The sequence below is a fragment of the Neophocaena asiaeorientalis genome, unplaced genomic scaffold, assembly GCF_003031525.2.
Source record: "Neophocaena asiaeorientalis asiaeorientalis breed wild unplaced genomic scaffold, Neophocaena_asiaeorientalis_V1.1 scaffold138, whole genome shotgun sequence".
Classification (NCBI taxonomy): Eukaryota; Metazoa; Chordata; class Mammalia; order Artiodactyla; family Phocoenidae; genus Neophocaena; species Neophocaena asiaeorientalis.
In genome coordinates, this window is record NW_020172632.1 from 2020744 (window position 1) to 2039516 (window position 18773).

General features: G+C 35.4%; 1 protein-coding gene across 1 annotated transcript in view; it reads right to left on the reverse strand.

The window, feature by feature from the left end:
• AGBL4 (AGBL carboxypeptidase 4) overlaps nucleotides 1-18773 on the reverse strand; it is a 1255618-nt gene that overhangs the window by 737026 nt on the left and 499819 nt on the right. Inside the window, exon 4 of the mRNA XM_024739248.1 lies at nucleotides 7872-7966. Within this exon, the coding sequence (XP_024595016.1) occupies nucleotides 7872-7966 (95 nt within the window). The remainder of the gene's footprint in view (nucleotides 1-7871; nucleotides 7967-18773) is intronic.

An 18773-nucleotide genomic window follows, 5' to 3' on the forward strand; every position in this document is an offset into this window, starting at 1 on the left:
ACATTTTTGCTAGATATAGAATTCAGGGTTGACAATTCTTTTCTCTCAGCATTTGACAAACATTATGTCACTTCCCTCTGGCATATTTCCTCTTATTATTCAACACTTTCAAGATTCTTTTTTTGTGCTTAGTTTTCAGAAGTTTGATTATGATGTTTCTTGGCATAGATTTCCCTCAGTTTTTCCGGTTTAGGGTTCACTCAGTCTCTTGAATCTGTAGGTTTAAGTATTCTTTTCAAATCTGAGAAGATTTCCTCCACTTAAAACACTTTTTCAGTCCCACTCTCTTCTCTTCTTTTGATTCTAATGACATGAATATTAGGTCTCTGAGGCTCTGTTCATTTTTCTTGGTCTATTTTTTTCTGTATTGTTCAGAATGGGTAACTTCTATTGTTCCATCCTCACATTCATTTATTCTGTCTCTGTTCCCCTGCACTCTGCTATTGATCTCATCCACAAGTGGGTGGTGGAAATCCATATTCCTCATGTGGTCTGACATCATAGGTGAAAGGGATTCATTACTGACCAGCTGGAATAACAGTCCAAGTTCTGTACTTTTCTCTGATATGAACTGGTTGGGGGTTTGGAACAAAAATGGAAGCCTAGGCTCCCCACTCAACCTTTGTTGTTAAGGAAGAAGATGGGTCTACAGGTTTTTTCCACAGTGTTTGGCTAGAGTAGGCAATTATTGTCTCAAAGTTTTCTGTCTTACTAGGCTGCCCTTTCCTGTCCTTTGCTTAGCCAGAACAGGCTTTTGGGAAGGCTTGGCTTTTCTCTGTGCCTGTGGGCATTTCCAGGTTGCTGCTTTCTTGAGCAACCATTCTGGCATTTATGAGGCAACAATAAAACCCAAGGTTCTCACCACTATATCATTTGTCAGGTCCTGAGAAACCTTGCCATTCTTCCCTCATCTCTTCACCTTTCAGAGTCATCTCTGTTTTTCCCATAAGTAATGTGTATGGTTTTTAGCTATACTTAGTGAAAGAAATAGGGAGATATGCATCTATTCCATCTTGTCCCAGAACCAGATGTCTGTAATGTCTTGCCTTTTCTTTTTAATGGATATGTATTTATTTTTGGAAACTTGATTTTATGGCATTGCATTAATGCTAATAGACTTAAAATATAAAACTTAAATGAGAACAAAACAACTACAAGGACCATATTACATCTCCTAAATTAATCATTTTTTTCAATGTCAATTCTTAATGCTGTCCAGATTGCAGTAAAACTGATAGAGTGAAAGACCAATATGATAATAACATATTCATATTGAATATGAATATGAATATTGAATATGTGAAAGACCAATATGAGTATAACATATTCTGAGAGCACGCATATCAGGAGCTTATAATCATTAACTCTGCAATCTCTCTCTTAGGAACTGATTCTAAAAAATAATTTAATAAATGTAAATCTATATAATAGTATCTACTTTAGAAAAACAATATATAGGCAGTCTAAATGACCAGCAATAGGAATATGACACAGTAATTTGTGATATTGAAAATGGTAAAACATTCTCCAACTATGGTATAATGAACATTAGGATCAAACATGAGAAACTGCTTCGATATAATGTTAAATGAAAAGGACAGAATACAAATGGGTATATATATTTGATTGTTTCCATGGAAATAAACTAAAAAGGAAAATGTAATATTAAAAGTAAATGTTAGGTTTAGTGCAGGGATAATGGATTAATTCAGTTATTTAACAAACATTTATTGAGTACCTACTATATGTCAGGCACAGTTCTAGATGCTAGGGATACAGAAGTGAATTTTTTAAAGTTTTTTTTTTATATTTATTTATTTATTTGGCTGTGCAGGGTCTTAGTTGTGGCATGTCAGATCTTTTGTTGCCGAGTGTGGGATCTTTAGTTGCGGCATACAGGCTCTTAGATGCAGTATATGGGATCTAGTTCCCTGACTAGGGATCGAATCCAGGCCCCCTGCATTGGGAGCATGGAATCTTAACCACTGGACCACGAGGGAAGGCCCAGAAATGAATTTTTTAAATGACAAAAATTGCTATTCTCATGGTGTTTACTTTCTAATAGAGGGAGAGGTCACTAATAAAATAAATAATGCATTATAATTTGTTAGGTGGAAATAAGTGCTACATAGAAAAATAAAGCAGGGAAAGAGGATAGGTATATGGGGGGTGGGCAAGGGGATGTAATTTAATTTTAAGTATATGACTTATTTGTTTTACAAATTATTAATTCATGAATTTATAATTTTTCAAAAATATTATTTTGTAACAATAGAGTAAAGCACCATTATGTCAGGAAAAAAAATTAATTTCAAAATTTTAGACATTTTTTGACAAGAATAAGGCTAAAGATTATCATTATGTTAAGAATAGAGAATATAGATCTATTGCTTATTTGTACATAACTCTATCACTGCATTTAATTAAAAAGAATATTTTAACTGTTTGTTTACTTGCTGTCTATCTCATGGGCTTGTATCCCTTTCCTCCATTTTTGTAGCCAGACTTTTGAAAGAACTGTCCATAATTATGGTCTCCATTTCTTCACACTTTCTCTATCCCCCAACTCACACAGTCTGGCTTGAACTCTCACCACATCACTAAAAGTACACTCACCAAAGCCTCTAACAACCTCCATGTCACTACAGACATTGAGCATTTAAAACCTTAATTATCTTTGACCCCTCAGTAGCAGTTGGCAGTGTTAGCCACTCCTTGTTGTCTCCTCGGTTTCATGACACCACAGTTTCTTGGTTTTTTTCCTACTCTCTGGCCGGTCCCTCTCATCTTCTTTTCTGCTTCTCATCCTCTTCCTGACCTTTAAATGAGGATTTCTCAGAGCCCTGTCCTAATCGTCTCTTTTCACTACATATGACCTCCCTGGGGGATCACATCTGTTCCCAGTATTCTGGTTATCATCTACAGGTTTATGACTTCTAAATCTGTACCTCCATATTCATGTCTTGAGTTGCTTATCAATATACCCTATTGCCTACTTGACATCTCTGCTTAGATATCTCCCAGGCACTTCTAGCTAAATGATTCCAAGGCTAAGCTCATCATATCCCCTATCCAACCAAATCTGCCAAAATTGTCTCTTGTCCCATGGCCCCTATCTTCAGTAAATGGCACCACCATCCCTTCCGTTGCCTATTCCAGAAAACTTGGGAGTCATGCAGGACACCCCCCACCCCCACTTTATTTTACCCACCACAGCCTGTCAATCACAGACAAGTTTATTCAACCTCTGTTAACCCTCAAATCCATCCACTTGTTTTCATCACTACTGTTACCCTTCTAATCCATCATTGGCTTAAGTTATTGCAAAAAATCTCTAAACAACTGTCTTCCTCTCCAAGATATTCTCTATTCAGAAACAAGACTAATCTTTATAAAATGCCAATCATGTCCTGCTCTTGGTTAATCCCTTCAATTTATTTACATTGCCCTCAGAATCAAGTCCAACTCTTTATCTCGGTTTACAAGGCTCACATCAGTTTCACTCACACCTACCTCTCCAGACTTTCTCCTTAGAATTTCATGCTCCAATCACATTGTCCTTTCTTTGTTCATCAAAGGTGTAATGATCTGTTTCAACTCTTGGCTGTCAAACACATTCTATTACTTCACACATACCTCTACCCACTATGATGTAACTTTTATTGATCTTGTAGCTCTCAGCATAAATAACATTCCTAAGGAAGGTCTCTTATCCTTGAAGCAGTCTAAGTCTTAAATGCTATATAGCATGCTGAATAGTTTCCATGCATGCTGAATTATCCCATTTTAACAGTTATCACATTTATCAAAAGTTACATATTTAATGTCTAGCCCTGTAGACTATGAGCTCTATGAGAACAGTAATCATATTTCTCTTGTTTTACTCCAATACCTTACATAATTCCTGGTCCATTGTAACTGCTTAGCATTTATTGACAAGCTTAAGGAAGGAAGAAAAGAATAAAGGAAGGAAGGGAGGAAAGGAAGGAGAAAGGGAAGGAAAGAAGGAATAACACTCATTCAGTCAGTCTTGGGTGAGACAGAGGAAAATAAATTTATTGAATTAATAAGATCCTTGAGACTTTAAAAAGTATTTACACATCCATTTCACATTTATTTATCATAACAACTCTGTAAGAAAGTATTATTATCCACTTTTTACACTGAGGAAACTGAGGCTCGTAAAAGAGGTATCATGGCTCATCAAGTTATATCTTGCATTTGGAATCCCATTTCCTTAATTTTGTTCTTATCCAATTTCCTCAAGATCTAGCTGAAATACCACCTGCCTCAGAAGCTTCTCCCTTTCTCCCCAAGTCCTAATAGTATTATTTTCTTCATCTCTAATCCACAGCACATTTTATATACCTCCCTAGTGGTCTTTAGTACAATGCTCCTTACATTGTGCCTATTTATGTTTCTGTTTCATTTAAACCCCTAAAAAAAAAAGTTTAAAGATATAATCCAGGTCATATTCATATTTATCACCCCAGTACCTAGCACAAAGTTAGATGCTCCATAACAATGTGTTACATAAAAGCTACATATTAGATTTAGTTCAATCTCCTCAATCTACTACAATGGACAAATCAATCAGAGAAGTTATTTCAGATCTACCAAAGGCCACACAGCTGCATGCTACACGCTGCTTCTTTGTGCCCCCTTCTCTACCCTTTCCATGCATGGAATATGGGAGGAACAGTAAAGGTGGAGTCCTGAGGTCTCTAGCTAATGCCACCACTTACTAGCTGTGTAAATATCCTAGGTTTAATTTCTGCATAGGTGAGGATACAAATATTGGCTGTTTTGTAATGCTGGTTTCCAACAGTGAAACACATAGAAACAGTGAAGCACATAGAAATTTCAGCCTTTGACAATATTAAAAAATATTAATCAGTTATGGTTGAAAAAACTTCATGCTACAGAGTCCCAACAACCAACAATCCCTATAAGTCTAATATGTAAACAGAATTAGAATGAACTAAAATAGGCAGAAAACTTCTGAATCTTTCAGTTTCTCCACTTTCCTGCTAGGTATGCTGATTTTATCTCCTCAAGGCAGAACAGACTTGAGTGGACATATATTTATTTGCATAATGGCTTTTTAGTTGCTTATTTGCTTTCTACAACTAATTGATTACCAGACCCATGCTAAGTTCTGAAGGCATCTTTGCTTGGAATCAGTTACAGCCCTCTATGACAGGTGAAGACAAATATTTATTTCACCTTGAAAATGTGAAGAAAGTTTATTTTCCCAATTTGGTATATATTTCATCCAGGAAATTTAGGGCTTTTAATGTTTGTCATGAGGTAAGAATATTTCCAATGCCTATTTGTAATATTAAAATAGGTAAAGCCCCTAGACAAGAAAAGTACCCACTACTTCTCCTTTTATTATGGTGGTTGCCCTGGTATTGGGGAAACTAGAATTAGGAAGACACTAGAGAAGACAAGAGAGCTGTATGGCAATTGTCAGCCTCGAGTCGGGACACTGTTTAGAATCCTAAATTGTGGAACTCCATAGGACCAGTAAAATCTAATAATCTGAGAGCTAAACAGTCACATCACTTCTTATGTTACCCTGGGTACATTTAGGATGATGATTACTGGAAGATAGGTTCTCATACTGGGAATCAACAAAGGAATGGAAGAAAGTCCTAGGCAGAAAGCACCAAAGGTACAGAAAGGATCTTCAGAAAAAAACTGTAGAAAGAAGGGTAACAATTATGGCCTGCAGAGATCAGTTAATAAAATTCTAAAATGAAAGTTCTCTTTGGGAACAGATCATTTCTGTCACATTAATCCTGTATATGCCCAATATCTATAGTGCATAGCACATTAAGGTGCTCAGTAAAGTCCTATCAAGTAAATAAATATCCAAATGTCTTGCTTGAGGAAAAGGGAGTGTGAAGGAAGGTAAAAAGCTTTCCATCCAAAGTCAGGGGATGGTAAAGCAAAAGACAGGGGAGATTAGACATATCAACAACTTGATTTACTCTGGTACCTTGTGCCTTATTGGCTTCAACTACACCAGACTTGGTTCTGAAACTTTAAACTCTTTTTAGACGATTAGAGAAGTCCAGTGACTGGATAACAGAGGCTGCTGAGAGCCTGCCAACATTGGATAAGAACGCTAACTTATTTCTAAGACATTATAATATAAATACAGGGACTCATTAATATTTCAAAAGCTTGTCAAGAGCCCTGACAGAGGGGACCCAAATGGTAGTCCATGAGAAACAAAACAAAACAAAATGAACTAATTAAGGCAAAAGGGTTTTCAAAAGCACACAAAAAGAGAAGACTCCAGAACTGAACACTTGAGGAAACCAAATGGTGATTATTGCTGTTATGTAAGATCCCAACACAGAGCCTCGTGAAAGAAGTACAATGTTATTTTAAGGCCCTTGTGAGCAGATCAACAGTGATATCCTTCGTTGACAAGGTCTGAAGCACCTATCTACACATATGCCTATTAACAGAAAGAAGTACTCTGTTATTATCCACTCAGGCCGAATTCAGAGACTCAAAGCAAAGGCCTACCCCTTGTTCAGATCCCAATGTCAAAAGGAAACTGAGGAACAGCAGTATAGTTAACTTGATTTAGTAAAGTAAAAAACAGGCCCAGGAAGATATTTTTATCTTTTAATAAAGAGTTTTCATTATCATCATCAAATGCCTACACTTTTACAAACCTGAGTTTCTCAGCCCAGCATTTATAGAAAATTGTCAAGTATCTTTTCTACATAAAAGCACAATTCAATATTTATGAATTGCTAGCTTTCTATAAATATAGGTACTTGGAAATGATCTTCTCACTAGTCATTAATATTTGAACAGGTATCAAAGCTAGAATAATATTAACAATTCCTGGAATTTGTATAGTATTCTACATAATACTATCAATAATAGATGACATTTATTGAGCACTAAGCAAGTGCCAGGCACTTTACATGTAAATTCTCATCATGAATTCAGTTCGATTCAAAAGCATTCACTTAACATCTACTGTGTGACAGATGAATAACACTTGGTTTCTGTCTTTAAAGACTCTCATTTTGGTGCAATCAATGTTGAATGAATACATGAATGAATGGATGAAGAAATTAATTGGTTTGAATGTCAGTGTGGGATAATAACAATAACACAGGCTCCTCCCCTTACTATCTATGGTCATGAGAAAGTCCTTAACCTATCCTAGCCTCAATTTCGTCATCTGTACTATAGGGATATTTAAAATGTCCCTTGCAAAAATTTTGTGAGACTAGTAACAGCAAATATTAAACATCTGCCAAAGAGTGGGCTCTCTCAGTAAGTGACAGCAGTTATTATTAACATCATTATCATCATCATCATCATTACTATTATTAAGTAATCCTATACAACTGTCTTCATCCACACTATAGCAATGGGACAAATAGAACTTTAACATCCAAAAAACCCACACGACATCTATACAAAACACCACAACAAACAAGCAAACCAAGGGATATCTTCTAAACTGTAGCTCCTGATGTCCTCCTAGGTTACTGTACAATATGTATGCCCAGGTTAGAAAAGAAAGGAACGGGATCAACTTAATTATGCTTCCAAATATATCATGATAAAAGGCAAACAGGACAGGGAGTTTATCAAATAACAGACTGTACCTTCCTGCATAATAGAATGCTAGTGACTCCAAACATGGGACCATGTTTTCTATTCCAACATTCTCAAAGAGCAGTAGCTAGAGCCCAGAAAATGGCCATCCAGAAACTGATCTAATTCTTCTTAGTGCCAGTGAGACTAAGCCCTAGCCATACAGCAGATAAACTTGAGCCCTGGGTCAAATTTCCCAGTCAGAAGGAGGTCCCATTCTGTGGGTCACTTACCATTTTGGTCTGCTGGTAGATTTCACCATAGGGGCCATCCCATCTCTATAAAGACTTTTAGTTTTGCTGAAGTTAACAATGTTGAAAATGACTCTCTGAAAAAGAAAGAGGGAAAAGTTTATCAGAAGACTATGCTATTCAAGTTGCAACTTCCTGATAATTAGGACTGGAAGTAGCAAGCAGGGTTATAGGAAACCATATGGACTAACTACCAGCATAGTGAGGATAAATGGCGTTCACAGAAATTCAATGTGTTTCTGCTAGCTTATCTGCTAGCTTAACATAGTAGTTAAGAACACAGACTCTAGAACCTGGAAGCCTGAGTTTTAATCCCACTCTACCACTCTCAATGCGTGACTTTGCCAAGCTACTAAATCTTTCTGTGCCTCAGTTTCCTCATCTGAAAATTTGGGATAGTAATGGTACCTAGAATTACTGATGAGAATTAAATCATTTAATAAAAGTACAGTGTTTGGAACCATGCTTGGTGCATAGTGAAAGCTACATAAGTTTTAGTTATCATTATTAATTGTGCCCTCTCTCTAGGCTCACCTAGAATTTCCATGGAAATGAATAATATTATCATTATAGTAACAGTAGTGCGTTTGAAGTTCAACAAAACTAAAGATAACAACTTAGTGCAAAATTGAAACTAAAAAATTTGTAACTGCTCAGCACCCCTTTGATTAGAACTAAAGGATATATGTCTGCTTCCCCTTTGTTATCTTCTGCTAGGGGCCAGGAGTACTGAGCTCAACCCTAATCTCAGTATCAGTTTATAGTAGCACAGACACTTGGGTGAGCTCCTTCCCTCTCTGGTTCTCACCTTTAAAATGGGGGAGTGGAATGTTTTAGATGACTAAAACCCTTCCAGAAGGGTAGTATATTAAAAAGAGATCAGGTCTTTGTTTTAATAAACAGCTTTTTCACAAGTGGGGAGGAGAGATTGGGAAAGGAAAGAGAACTGGGGTTAAAAGACATTAAATGACCACTGAAATAGTCCAAAGGAGAGAGGATGATGTTCAGGGCAAGGGCAGCCCCTGAATAGTCAGAGAAAATGAAAAGCTTGCAAGAGGTTAACCATAGGCTGGCTTTTCTATCCAGAGGCAGTGGAAGACAGAAGCATCAAAATTCATGTATTATTTCATTGAACAAATGTTTATTGTGTGAGGTATTAATGTCAAGTGCCAGAAATTTTATACACATAAAATTTTTTAAATATTCTCTTATAATTATAATAAAAATATTAACATTTCCATTTTACAGATGTGGAAACTGAGGTTCAGAGATATTAACTAACTTGTCTTGAGCCATGCAATTAAAAGACGGAGGACTGATATTTGGACCCAAGGGATAAAAAAGTTAAGATCTCTACCCTTGAGTTACTCACTAAAGTTCAAATGCCATAACTCTAACCAAGTCTGTTTTCCAAAATAAGGGCAAAAATAAATATAAATATAGTGGCCATTTTTCAAGCCTTTAAAATTTCATTTTCCTTTAAAAACAGAAAATCAAAACCGTTTCCTCTGGCTTCATATTTGGGACTACCATAAAATGCTTTGTTCTATGAAATAACTTCTTAGGAATAACTCATGTTTTCCTTTCTCCTCAGAGACCTAGCCATTGACCCCATCTCCAGGCATTTCAGTTTCAGAACTCCTTTCAGTCATTAAATTAAGTCATCAAGAATGTCCAAGACTATTCCATTATTAGTAACCTGGACCTGCCTGTTGTCAGTTCAATTACTTCTGCCAGGGTCTTGGCTACTGTCTTAAGAAAATCAATATCAAGGGGACAAATGGCTTTTGAACCTCACAGGGCCTAATCCCCCTTTTTTCCTCTGAGATTCCAGGTGTCAGATCCATCTCCAGTGAACCTGGAAGCCATGGTGCACTTTCAGGATCTAGACTAATGCTAAATGCAGGGGGAAATCTAATACAGAAATAATGTGTATATGTGAAGTTGGAATAAAGAAATTAAAAAGTGGAATATTTATTGATCATTCATATCCTAATACATGCCAGAAATTTTCTCAGGTGTTTAAAATATGCTATATTATTTAGCTTCTCTATCCATAAACAAAAGTTGTTTATTTTAGCACAATTTTAGACATGAGGAAATTGAATCTAATAAAGGCTAACTGGCTTACCCCCCACCCCCAGATCCCAGAACTATTAACTGGTAGAGCTAGGACTTAAATCTTAAGTGTCTGGACAATAAGTATGCCTTTTTTTTTCCCTTTGGTTGCACGTCTTGCAGGATCTTAGTTCTTAGTTTCCCAACCAGGGATCGAACCCAGACCCTGGCAGTGAAAGTGCAGAATCCTAACCACTGGACTGCCAGAGAATTCCTGAACAGTCTTTTATTATTCTCCACCTGTGCATTTTTAAAAATGTTTTCTAGCTTACTTAGTAAGGCAGCATGTGGTTGTGAGAATCAAAGGTATTTGGAAGCAAGCAGCACAGGAAATCTTGGCGTTCCATATTTTCTAGCTATTTGTCAGTTATATACTCAAAATACATCAGATGAAACTGTATCCATGAGGTAATGGTAACAGCAACAACTATAAAAATAACAACTTCTGAGACTTTCTAGGCACCAAATTCTAAGTTAAGCACTCATAGTTTCAGTGTTTTGTGTATTAGAATCACCTGGATAGCTTTTAAGTACTAGAGATGCCTGGACCTCACTCCAAGCTGATATCTGATGCATTATCTCACTTGTTTTGAGGATAATGAACTTTTTGAGACAGGGACTATTCATTACCTCTTATTTATGGATGAGACAAGTGGTATTGAGATTAAGTAAATTAAAATTACATAATAGTTAGTAGTAGAGCTAGAATTTGAACCAAGTCCACTGACTCAAGAGAATAAGATCATGGACTTTCCAGATAGATATAACTGAGACTGAAAGCCAGTTCCCCATTGGTTCTGTGAGCTTAGGCAAGATGATTATTCATTTTGATATTGATTTAAAAATCAATCTGGAATTCAGATGATAATACCATCCTAACAAAGTTTTTATAAAAATCTGTGAGATTACATAAGTAATCACCTGTCACATTGCATCTAGATAAGAATAGGTATTCACTATTTATTGAGATTTTCCCCCTTACCTTCAATGAAACTGGATCTTTTAGTTCTTTATAGCTTCCTTCCTTCCTTCCTTTCGCCTGCCTGCCTGCCTTCCTGCCTTCCTTCCATTATTTATTTTTCTCTCTTCTCTCTATTTAAAATTTTAATCCAGGCTTCTTGTTTCAGTAATATGATGCTCTATATTGAAACTTTGCAAATGGTGACCTGTAGCACAAGGTAGCCATGTATGAGGCCTGGGGCTCTGCCCATCCTTAGTAAGGGGGTTGTGGTGCTATGGAGGAGTTCAAGAGCTCCATTCCAGGTGTAGGCCAAGGAGTGGTCCAGTGTTGCTGAGGGTGTAATGAGAAGCCTGCGTGCAGTCCCAGACAGTGGCCTTGATTCTCTGTCTTCTGTTATAGCCAATAGTTTTGTCCAGTCAGAAGTAAATTTTCTACTTAATGGTGTCCAAGTTAGTCCCAAGGACTATTCTAAATAGGCATGCACATTCTGCAAATTAGAGGGTCATCATTATTCTAAAATGTTTCATTATCTTAAATCATTGTAGTATTGAAAGTTTGGTTAGATTTTAACATCACTTGTTTTTCTTTTTCTTTTTTTTTAAACATCTTTATTGGGGTATAATTGCTTTACAATGGTGTGTTAGTTTCTGCTTTATAACAAAGTGAATCAGTTATACATACACATATGTTCCCATATCTCTTCCCTCTTGCGTCTCCCTCCCTCCCACCCTCCCTATCCCACCCCTCCAGGCGGTCACAAAGCACCGAGCTGATATCCCTGTGCTATGGGGCTGCTTCCCACTAGCTATTTACCTTACGTTTGGTAGTGTATATATGTCCATGCCTCTCTCTCGCTTTGTCATAGCTCACCCTTCCCCCTCCCCATATCCTCAAGTCCGTTCTCCAGTAGGTCTGTGTCTTTATTCCTGTCTTACCATCACTTGTTTTTCACAAGAAATTTCAACAGTTCAGTTATGAATGAAAAAAGGAGAACTGTTAGATACTTTAATATAATTTCATATGGTTTAAATATCTGAACAGTTTAAAAATTTTATCATTTTATTGTGTGAACAGTTTCTCATTAATGACTGACTATTAAGACTTTGAATGGATCATCATTGAAAAGTTTTGATCAGGAATTGCATATATCCATTTCAGAAGTCAAAACCTCATATAAAAATGGAAGGTGCATGGACAAAAACTCAAGTGTTTCAATTAAAAATTTGAAGATTAAAAAAATTTTAGCGTTTGATATCCTCTGTACATATTTTTTGTTACATTCAAAAATTATGTGTTAATTTTTTTTCACCAAGCTTCATATAGTAATCCTCCAAACATTCCCCAGGTACTCCAAATTCTGCATAGATATAATCTTGCCTAAGTGTACACATATTATTTTCTCTATGTGCCTGGGTGTGAAAGGTTGGAGAACACTGCTCTGGATAACCTTTCACAAACTCCTAGAAATTACAGAATATTTAAGAACATTATTTACATGAAGAACTTCTAATAAATAAAAAGAAATCCATAGATGCCAGAAAAATACAGGTGCAGAAGGCAGGTCACTGGTCTTGGTATCTAAGAAATTAGATTTCTAACATCTATGCAAGGATAGCAAACGAGGCCTTGAATCTGCATGAGGCAGGATATCTGACATGAGATGCCTTCACAAATTTAGGATCCTCAAAATGATATAGTATTAGTGGAACTGTGGTATAGAAAGAAATCATTCACTAGCAATGGGGGATAACAAAGATCCATGCCTATCTATTCATAGATTTGAGAAATAAAAAGTAATTTTCAAACATGGGCCAGAACATTTTGAGGTTTGGGTTGGAATTTACATTACCAGCTTGGTCTTAAGAACCCAGGTAAAGCATTTACAATAAATTTAGTTACAGGAAGATAACCCTGGGGCACCTGGTCAAAACAAGAAAAAAAAAATCACTTTGAATGCACACATTTTCAGTCTGGGCACACAGAATTTCCATAATGAAGTCCTAAAGAGGTCAAACTTTCATATAAATTTATAAAACATACAAAAAACAATACACACTAAAAGTGAGAATCAGCAGAAAAATAGATAACTGAATTAGACTACAAAGAACTTCAGGTCATAAAACTATATGGTGAACTATAAAGAAAGGATTTTTTTAAATGATTAAAAAATTTTTTAAATGTTTCAAACACATGAAAACAGAACAAAGCACAATAAAAATTTTAAAACACCAGAAATAGTCTTGAAAAAATTAAAGAGAGCCTTTAGAAATTACAAAAAATTAATTAAATTAAAAATTTCAGTAGACAGGTTAAGCTGCAGAATGGATGAAATTTCCAAAATTCAACAGAGAGACTTATAAAGAGAGAAAATACAAAACGGGACAGAGGGGAAATAAATAAAAATATACATCTGATAAGAGTTCTAGAAAGAGAGACAAGAGAAATTAGGAGAGGCAAAATCTACACAGAAAAGGATGAATATATTCCAGAATTGATGAAAGACATGTATATTCAGATTTAGGAATCACAAGTCCATCCAAAGCAGGATTTTTTAAAAATCTAGATATAGACACATCATAGTGAAATTACAAAACACCAAAAGTGAAGAGCATGTTTTGATAGCATATCAGAGAAAACAAAAAATTACCTACAAAGACACAGAAGTTAGACTTATGCAGACTTAACACCAGCAACATGAGAGACCAGGAAATAATGGAATAACATTGCCCAAGAATGAAGGTATGATAAATTTTCAGACAAACAAAGCTTAAGATGTTTAACAGTTTCAGACTCTCAGTGAAGGAGCTACTAAAAGATGAACTTCAGAGGACGAAAGAAATTGAACATAAAAGGTAAGAATGGCAAGGAACAACAATGAGCAGAGAAACAAGTAAATCTAAATAAGAACTGAATGAATAAAACTATTATTATAACAGTATTAAATTTTAGGAGTGTTAAAAGGTTTGCACCAAAACATTGGTCAATAAAACAGATGTGTTTGGGACAGTGGTGAAGAGGAGACAGACAAGATCAGACTTAAAGTATTCTAAGGTCTTTGTATGATTCCACAGGAGGATAGGGAAGCTAATTAACTTAAAACATTGCTATAAAATAAGAATGTGGGAATTCAAGAGTAGTTAATACAATAATAGAAACAGGATTTATAAATTCCAAACGAGTAAAAAGAGAATAAAGAAAGCACGATAAATATAATAGAAGATATGATAGGATAGGGGATAAAAAGCAAAGAAAAACATTACTTATTGAAAGCCCAAAATAAGATAGTAGAAATAATTCCAAATGTCAATAATCGCAGATATTGGAAATTGACACATCTCTTTGTTAAAAAACAGATTAGGAAAAAAAATCTACACTTATAATCTTTCTCAGAGACATGCATAAAACATAATGGCACAAAAATTTTGAAAGTGAAAGGGTAGAAAAAGATATAACATGAAAATATTCACTAAAGGAAAGCTATTTGAGTTATGGCAGTATCAGACAAAACAGACTGAGGTAAAAAAAATGTAAGGTTAAGGATATAATCACCACATAAAACCAAATATTCTACAGGAAGATATAACAACTTTAAATATGTATGTACCTAATAAGAGCATTAAAATATATAAAACAAAAATTGACAATACCCCAAGTAAAAACTGATTAATCTACAATGATTAATCTCAGTAATTGAGAGTGGAGACAACCAAATATTCTGGAGGATATAGAAAACTGTAATCTTCCAATTTGATAAGCTCCATTAAAAGATCACTTATTAAAACCTACAATGCTTTCCACATACACGATTAGATAACAAACTTTTATCAAGTAAAAGAAGGATAATTGTAAAAGATTAAGCATGTACATATGGTCACAAGACAAATCTCAACAAATATCAGAGAATTAATACTCTTCTAATCACAACCACTCACTATCAAGTCATAAAATCATATATCTTTTACAAAAAGTTGACAAAAAACTCTCAACATTTTGAAATTTTATATATATTCTTAACATTTCATGTATCAAAGAAGAAATAATGATGAAGAGTAGAAAGTATGTGAAATTGGATGATTAATTCAGCACTACATATCAGAGCATGTGTCATAAAGTAAAAACATTAAACAGAGAAATTAAATTTTAGCCTTATATGCATACACTAGAAAAGAATAAAGATTGAAAAGAAAGTGTGAAAAAGAAATGAAGGAAATGATAGGAAAGATCAATAAAACTAAAAGCTGGTTTTTTGAGAAGATAAACGAATTTGATAAACCATTAGCCAGACTCATCAAGAAAAAAAGGGAGAAGACTCAAATCAATAGAATTAGAAATGAAAAAGGAGAAGCAACAACTGACACTGCAAAAATACAAAGGATCATGAGAGATTACTACAAGCAATTATATGCCAATAAAATGGACAACCTAGAAGAAATGGACAAATTCTTAGAAAAGCACAAACTTCTGAGACTGAACCAGGAAGAAAGGGAAAATATAAACTGACCAATCACAAGCACTGAAATTGAGACTGTGATTAAAAATTTTCCAACAAACAAAAGCCCAGGACCAGATGGCTTCACAGGCAAATTCTATCAAACATTTAGAGAAGTGCTAACACCTATCCTTCTCAAACTCTTCCAAAATATAGTAGAGGGAGGAAAACTCCCAAATTCATTCTACGAGGCCACCATCACCCTGATACCAAAACAACACAAAGATGTCACAAAGAAAGAAAACTACAGGCCAATATCACTGATGAACATAGATGCAAAAATCCTCAACAAAATACTAGCAAACAGAATCCAACAGCACATTAAAAGGATCATACACCATGATCAAGCGGAGTTTATCCCAGGAATGCAAGGATTCCTCAACATACGCAAATCAAACAATGTGATACACCATATTAACAAATTGAAGGAGAAAAAATATATGACCATCTCAGTAGATGCAGAAAAAGCTTTTGACAAGATTCAACACCCATTTATGATAAAAGCCCTCCAGAAAGTAGGCATAGAGGGAACTAACCTCAACATAATAAACTCCATATGTGACAAACCAACAGCCAATATCATTCTCTATGATGAAGAACTGAAACCATTTCCCTGAGATCAGGAACAAGACAAGGTTGTCCACTCTCACCACTGTTATTCAACATAGTTTTGGAAGTTTTACCCACAGCAATGAGAGGAGAAAAAGAAATAAAAGGAATCCACATCAGAAAAGAAGAAGTAAACTCTCACTGTTTGCAGATGACATGATACTATACATAGAGAATCCTAAAGATGGTACCAGAAAACTACTAGAGCTAATCAATGAATTTGGTAAAGTAGCAGGATACAAAATGAATGCACAGAAATCGCTTGCATTCCTATACATTAATCATGAAAAATCTGAAAGAGAAATTAAGGAAACACTCTCATTTACCATTGCAACAAAAAGAATAAAACAGCTAGTAGTAATCCTACCTAAGGAGACAAAAGACCTGTATGCAGAAAACTATAAGACATTGATGAAAGAAATCAAAGATGATACAAACACATGGAGAGATATACCATGTTCTTGGATTGGGAGAATCAACATGTGAACATGACTATACTATCCAAAGCAATTTACAGATTCAAATTACCAATGGCATTTTTCACAGAACTAGAACAAAAAATTTCAAAATATGTATGGAAACACAAAAGACCCTGATAGCCAAAGCGATCTTGAGAACGAAAAACGGAGCTGGAGGAATCAGGCTCCCTGACTTCAGAATATACTACAAAGCTACAGTAATCAAGACAGTATGGTACTGGCACAGAAACAGAAATATAGAGCAATGGAACAGGACAGAAAGCCCAGAGATAAACCCAAGAAGTGGAAATAAAATAAAAAATAAACAAATGGAACCTTAGGAAACTTATAATCTTTTGCACAGCAAAGGAAACCATAAACAAGATGAAAAGACAACCCTCAGAACAGAAGAAAATATTTGCAAATGAAGCAACTGACAAATATATCTGATTCACTTTGTTATAAAGCAGAAACTAACACACCATTGTAAAGCAATTATACTCAAATAAAGATGTTAAAATTACAAACAAACAAACAAAAAGATGTAGACGTCGAGAATGGACTTGAGGATAAGAGGAGTGGGAAGGGTAAGCTGGGACGAAGTAAGAGAGTGCATGAACTTATATATACTACCAAATGTAAAATAGATAGATAGTGGGAAGCAGCCACATAGCATAGGGAGATCAGCTCAGTGCTTCGTGACCACCTAGAGGGGTGGGATAGGGAAGGTGGGAGGGAGAAACAAGAGGGAGGAGATATGGTGATATATGTATATGTATAGCTGATTCACTTTGCTTTAAAGCAGAAACTAACACACCATTGTAAAGCAATTATACTCCAATAAAGATGTTTAAAAAAAAAGTGGTAAGTACTTAACATAGAAAATTAAGAAACAAAATAATAATGCACACCAAGGAATCTCAGAATGCAAAACACTGGAAGCACCTGGGGTGCCAGGCACAGCTTGGTTCTTTATAAAGAAAAATTAAGTCCCCATATTCCTTCCCTCACACCAAGCACCCAAGTGACTCATTGTCCATCATGACAGGAAACTAGAGGCTCATTCTCTGGAGTGGTTGACGAGATTCCAGATTCAAAATCCAGAATAGTGGTAGTCGAGCATATCTCTATAGTCGGGAGTTTAGAAAATTCTTCTATGGGAAAACCCCCAATCAAGATAAAAGATTTACAAATATAGGTAAGGGAGACTCCCCCAAAGAAATGAATGAGCACAGTCCAAATATGTATATAGAACCTTATTTCAAAATTTAATGACAATCTTTTAATGATGAAAGACATCAATAGAAGCAGAGAAAAAAGCAGCCAAGCAAAGGTATGGTGGGAGTCAGGGGGAGGACTTGGGGAAAACAGAAGAGATTTTCAAAAGGAGCATTGAATACCAGTTTAACAGGAAAAGAAGCAATTATTTGCAGAAGGCAGGAGGCAGATGGAACAGTTGCAGAAGAGAAAAGCTTAACCATATATAATGACTATTTACCTATTCATAATAAAGAAAAGACTGAATATTAATTTAACCAAAATACGGATATAAATATGGGGGGAGGAGAAGTGTTTGTATTTTTTAGCAGAACGGTTAAAGAATGAAATCATCATCTCATAATAAAAAGTTGGTAAATACTATCGAAAACTAAAATGAATAGAGAATAGCGGTATAGAAATTTTATTTAGAAATACAGAAATAATATCAGAAGAAACAATTAGAAGAAATAAAAGTGACTGCCTCAAGAGCAGGAGAGCAAGGTCCAAATTCTGCCTGCTGCCTGTTTTTGAAAAAAAAAAATGCCCTTGCTCCTCATTGATTAGGTGTTGTTTATGTCTGCTTTTGCCACATAATAGCAGAGTTAACTAGTTGTGACAGAGACATGTTGGATCACAAAGCCTAAATTTGTTCTTTACAAAAGAAGTTTGCTGTGTATTAATTTTGTATCCTGCAACTTCACTAAATTCATTGATTACCTCTAGTGATTTTCTGGTTGCATCTTTAGGATTTTCTATGTATAGTATCATGTCATCTGCCGTGACAGTTTTACTTCTTCTTTTCCAATTTGGATTCATTTTATTTCTTTTTCTTCTCTGATTGCCATGGCTAGTATGGAGGTTCCTTAAAAAACTAAAAATAGAACTACCATATGAGCCAGCAATCCCACTATTGGGCATATACCCAGAGAAAACCATAATTCAAAAAGACACATGCACCCCAATGTTCATAGCAGAACTATTTACAATGG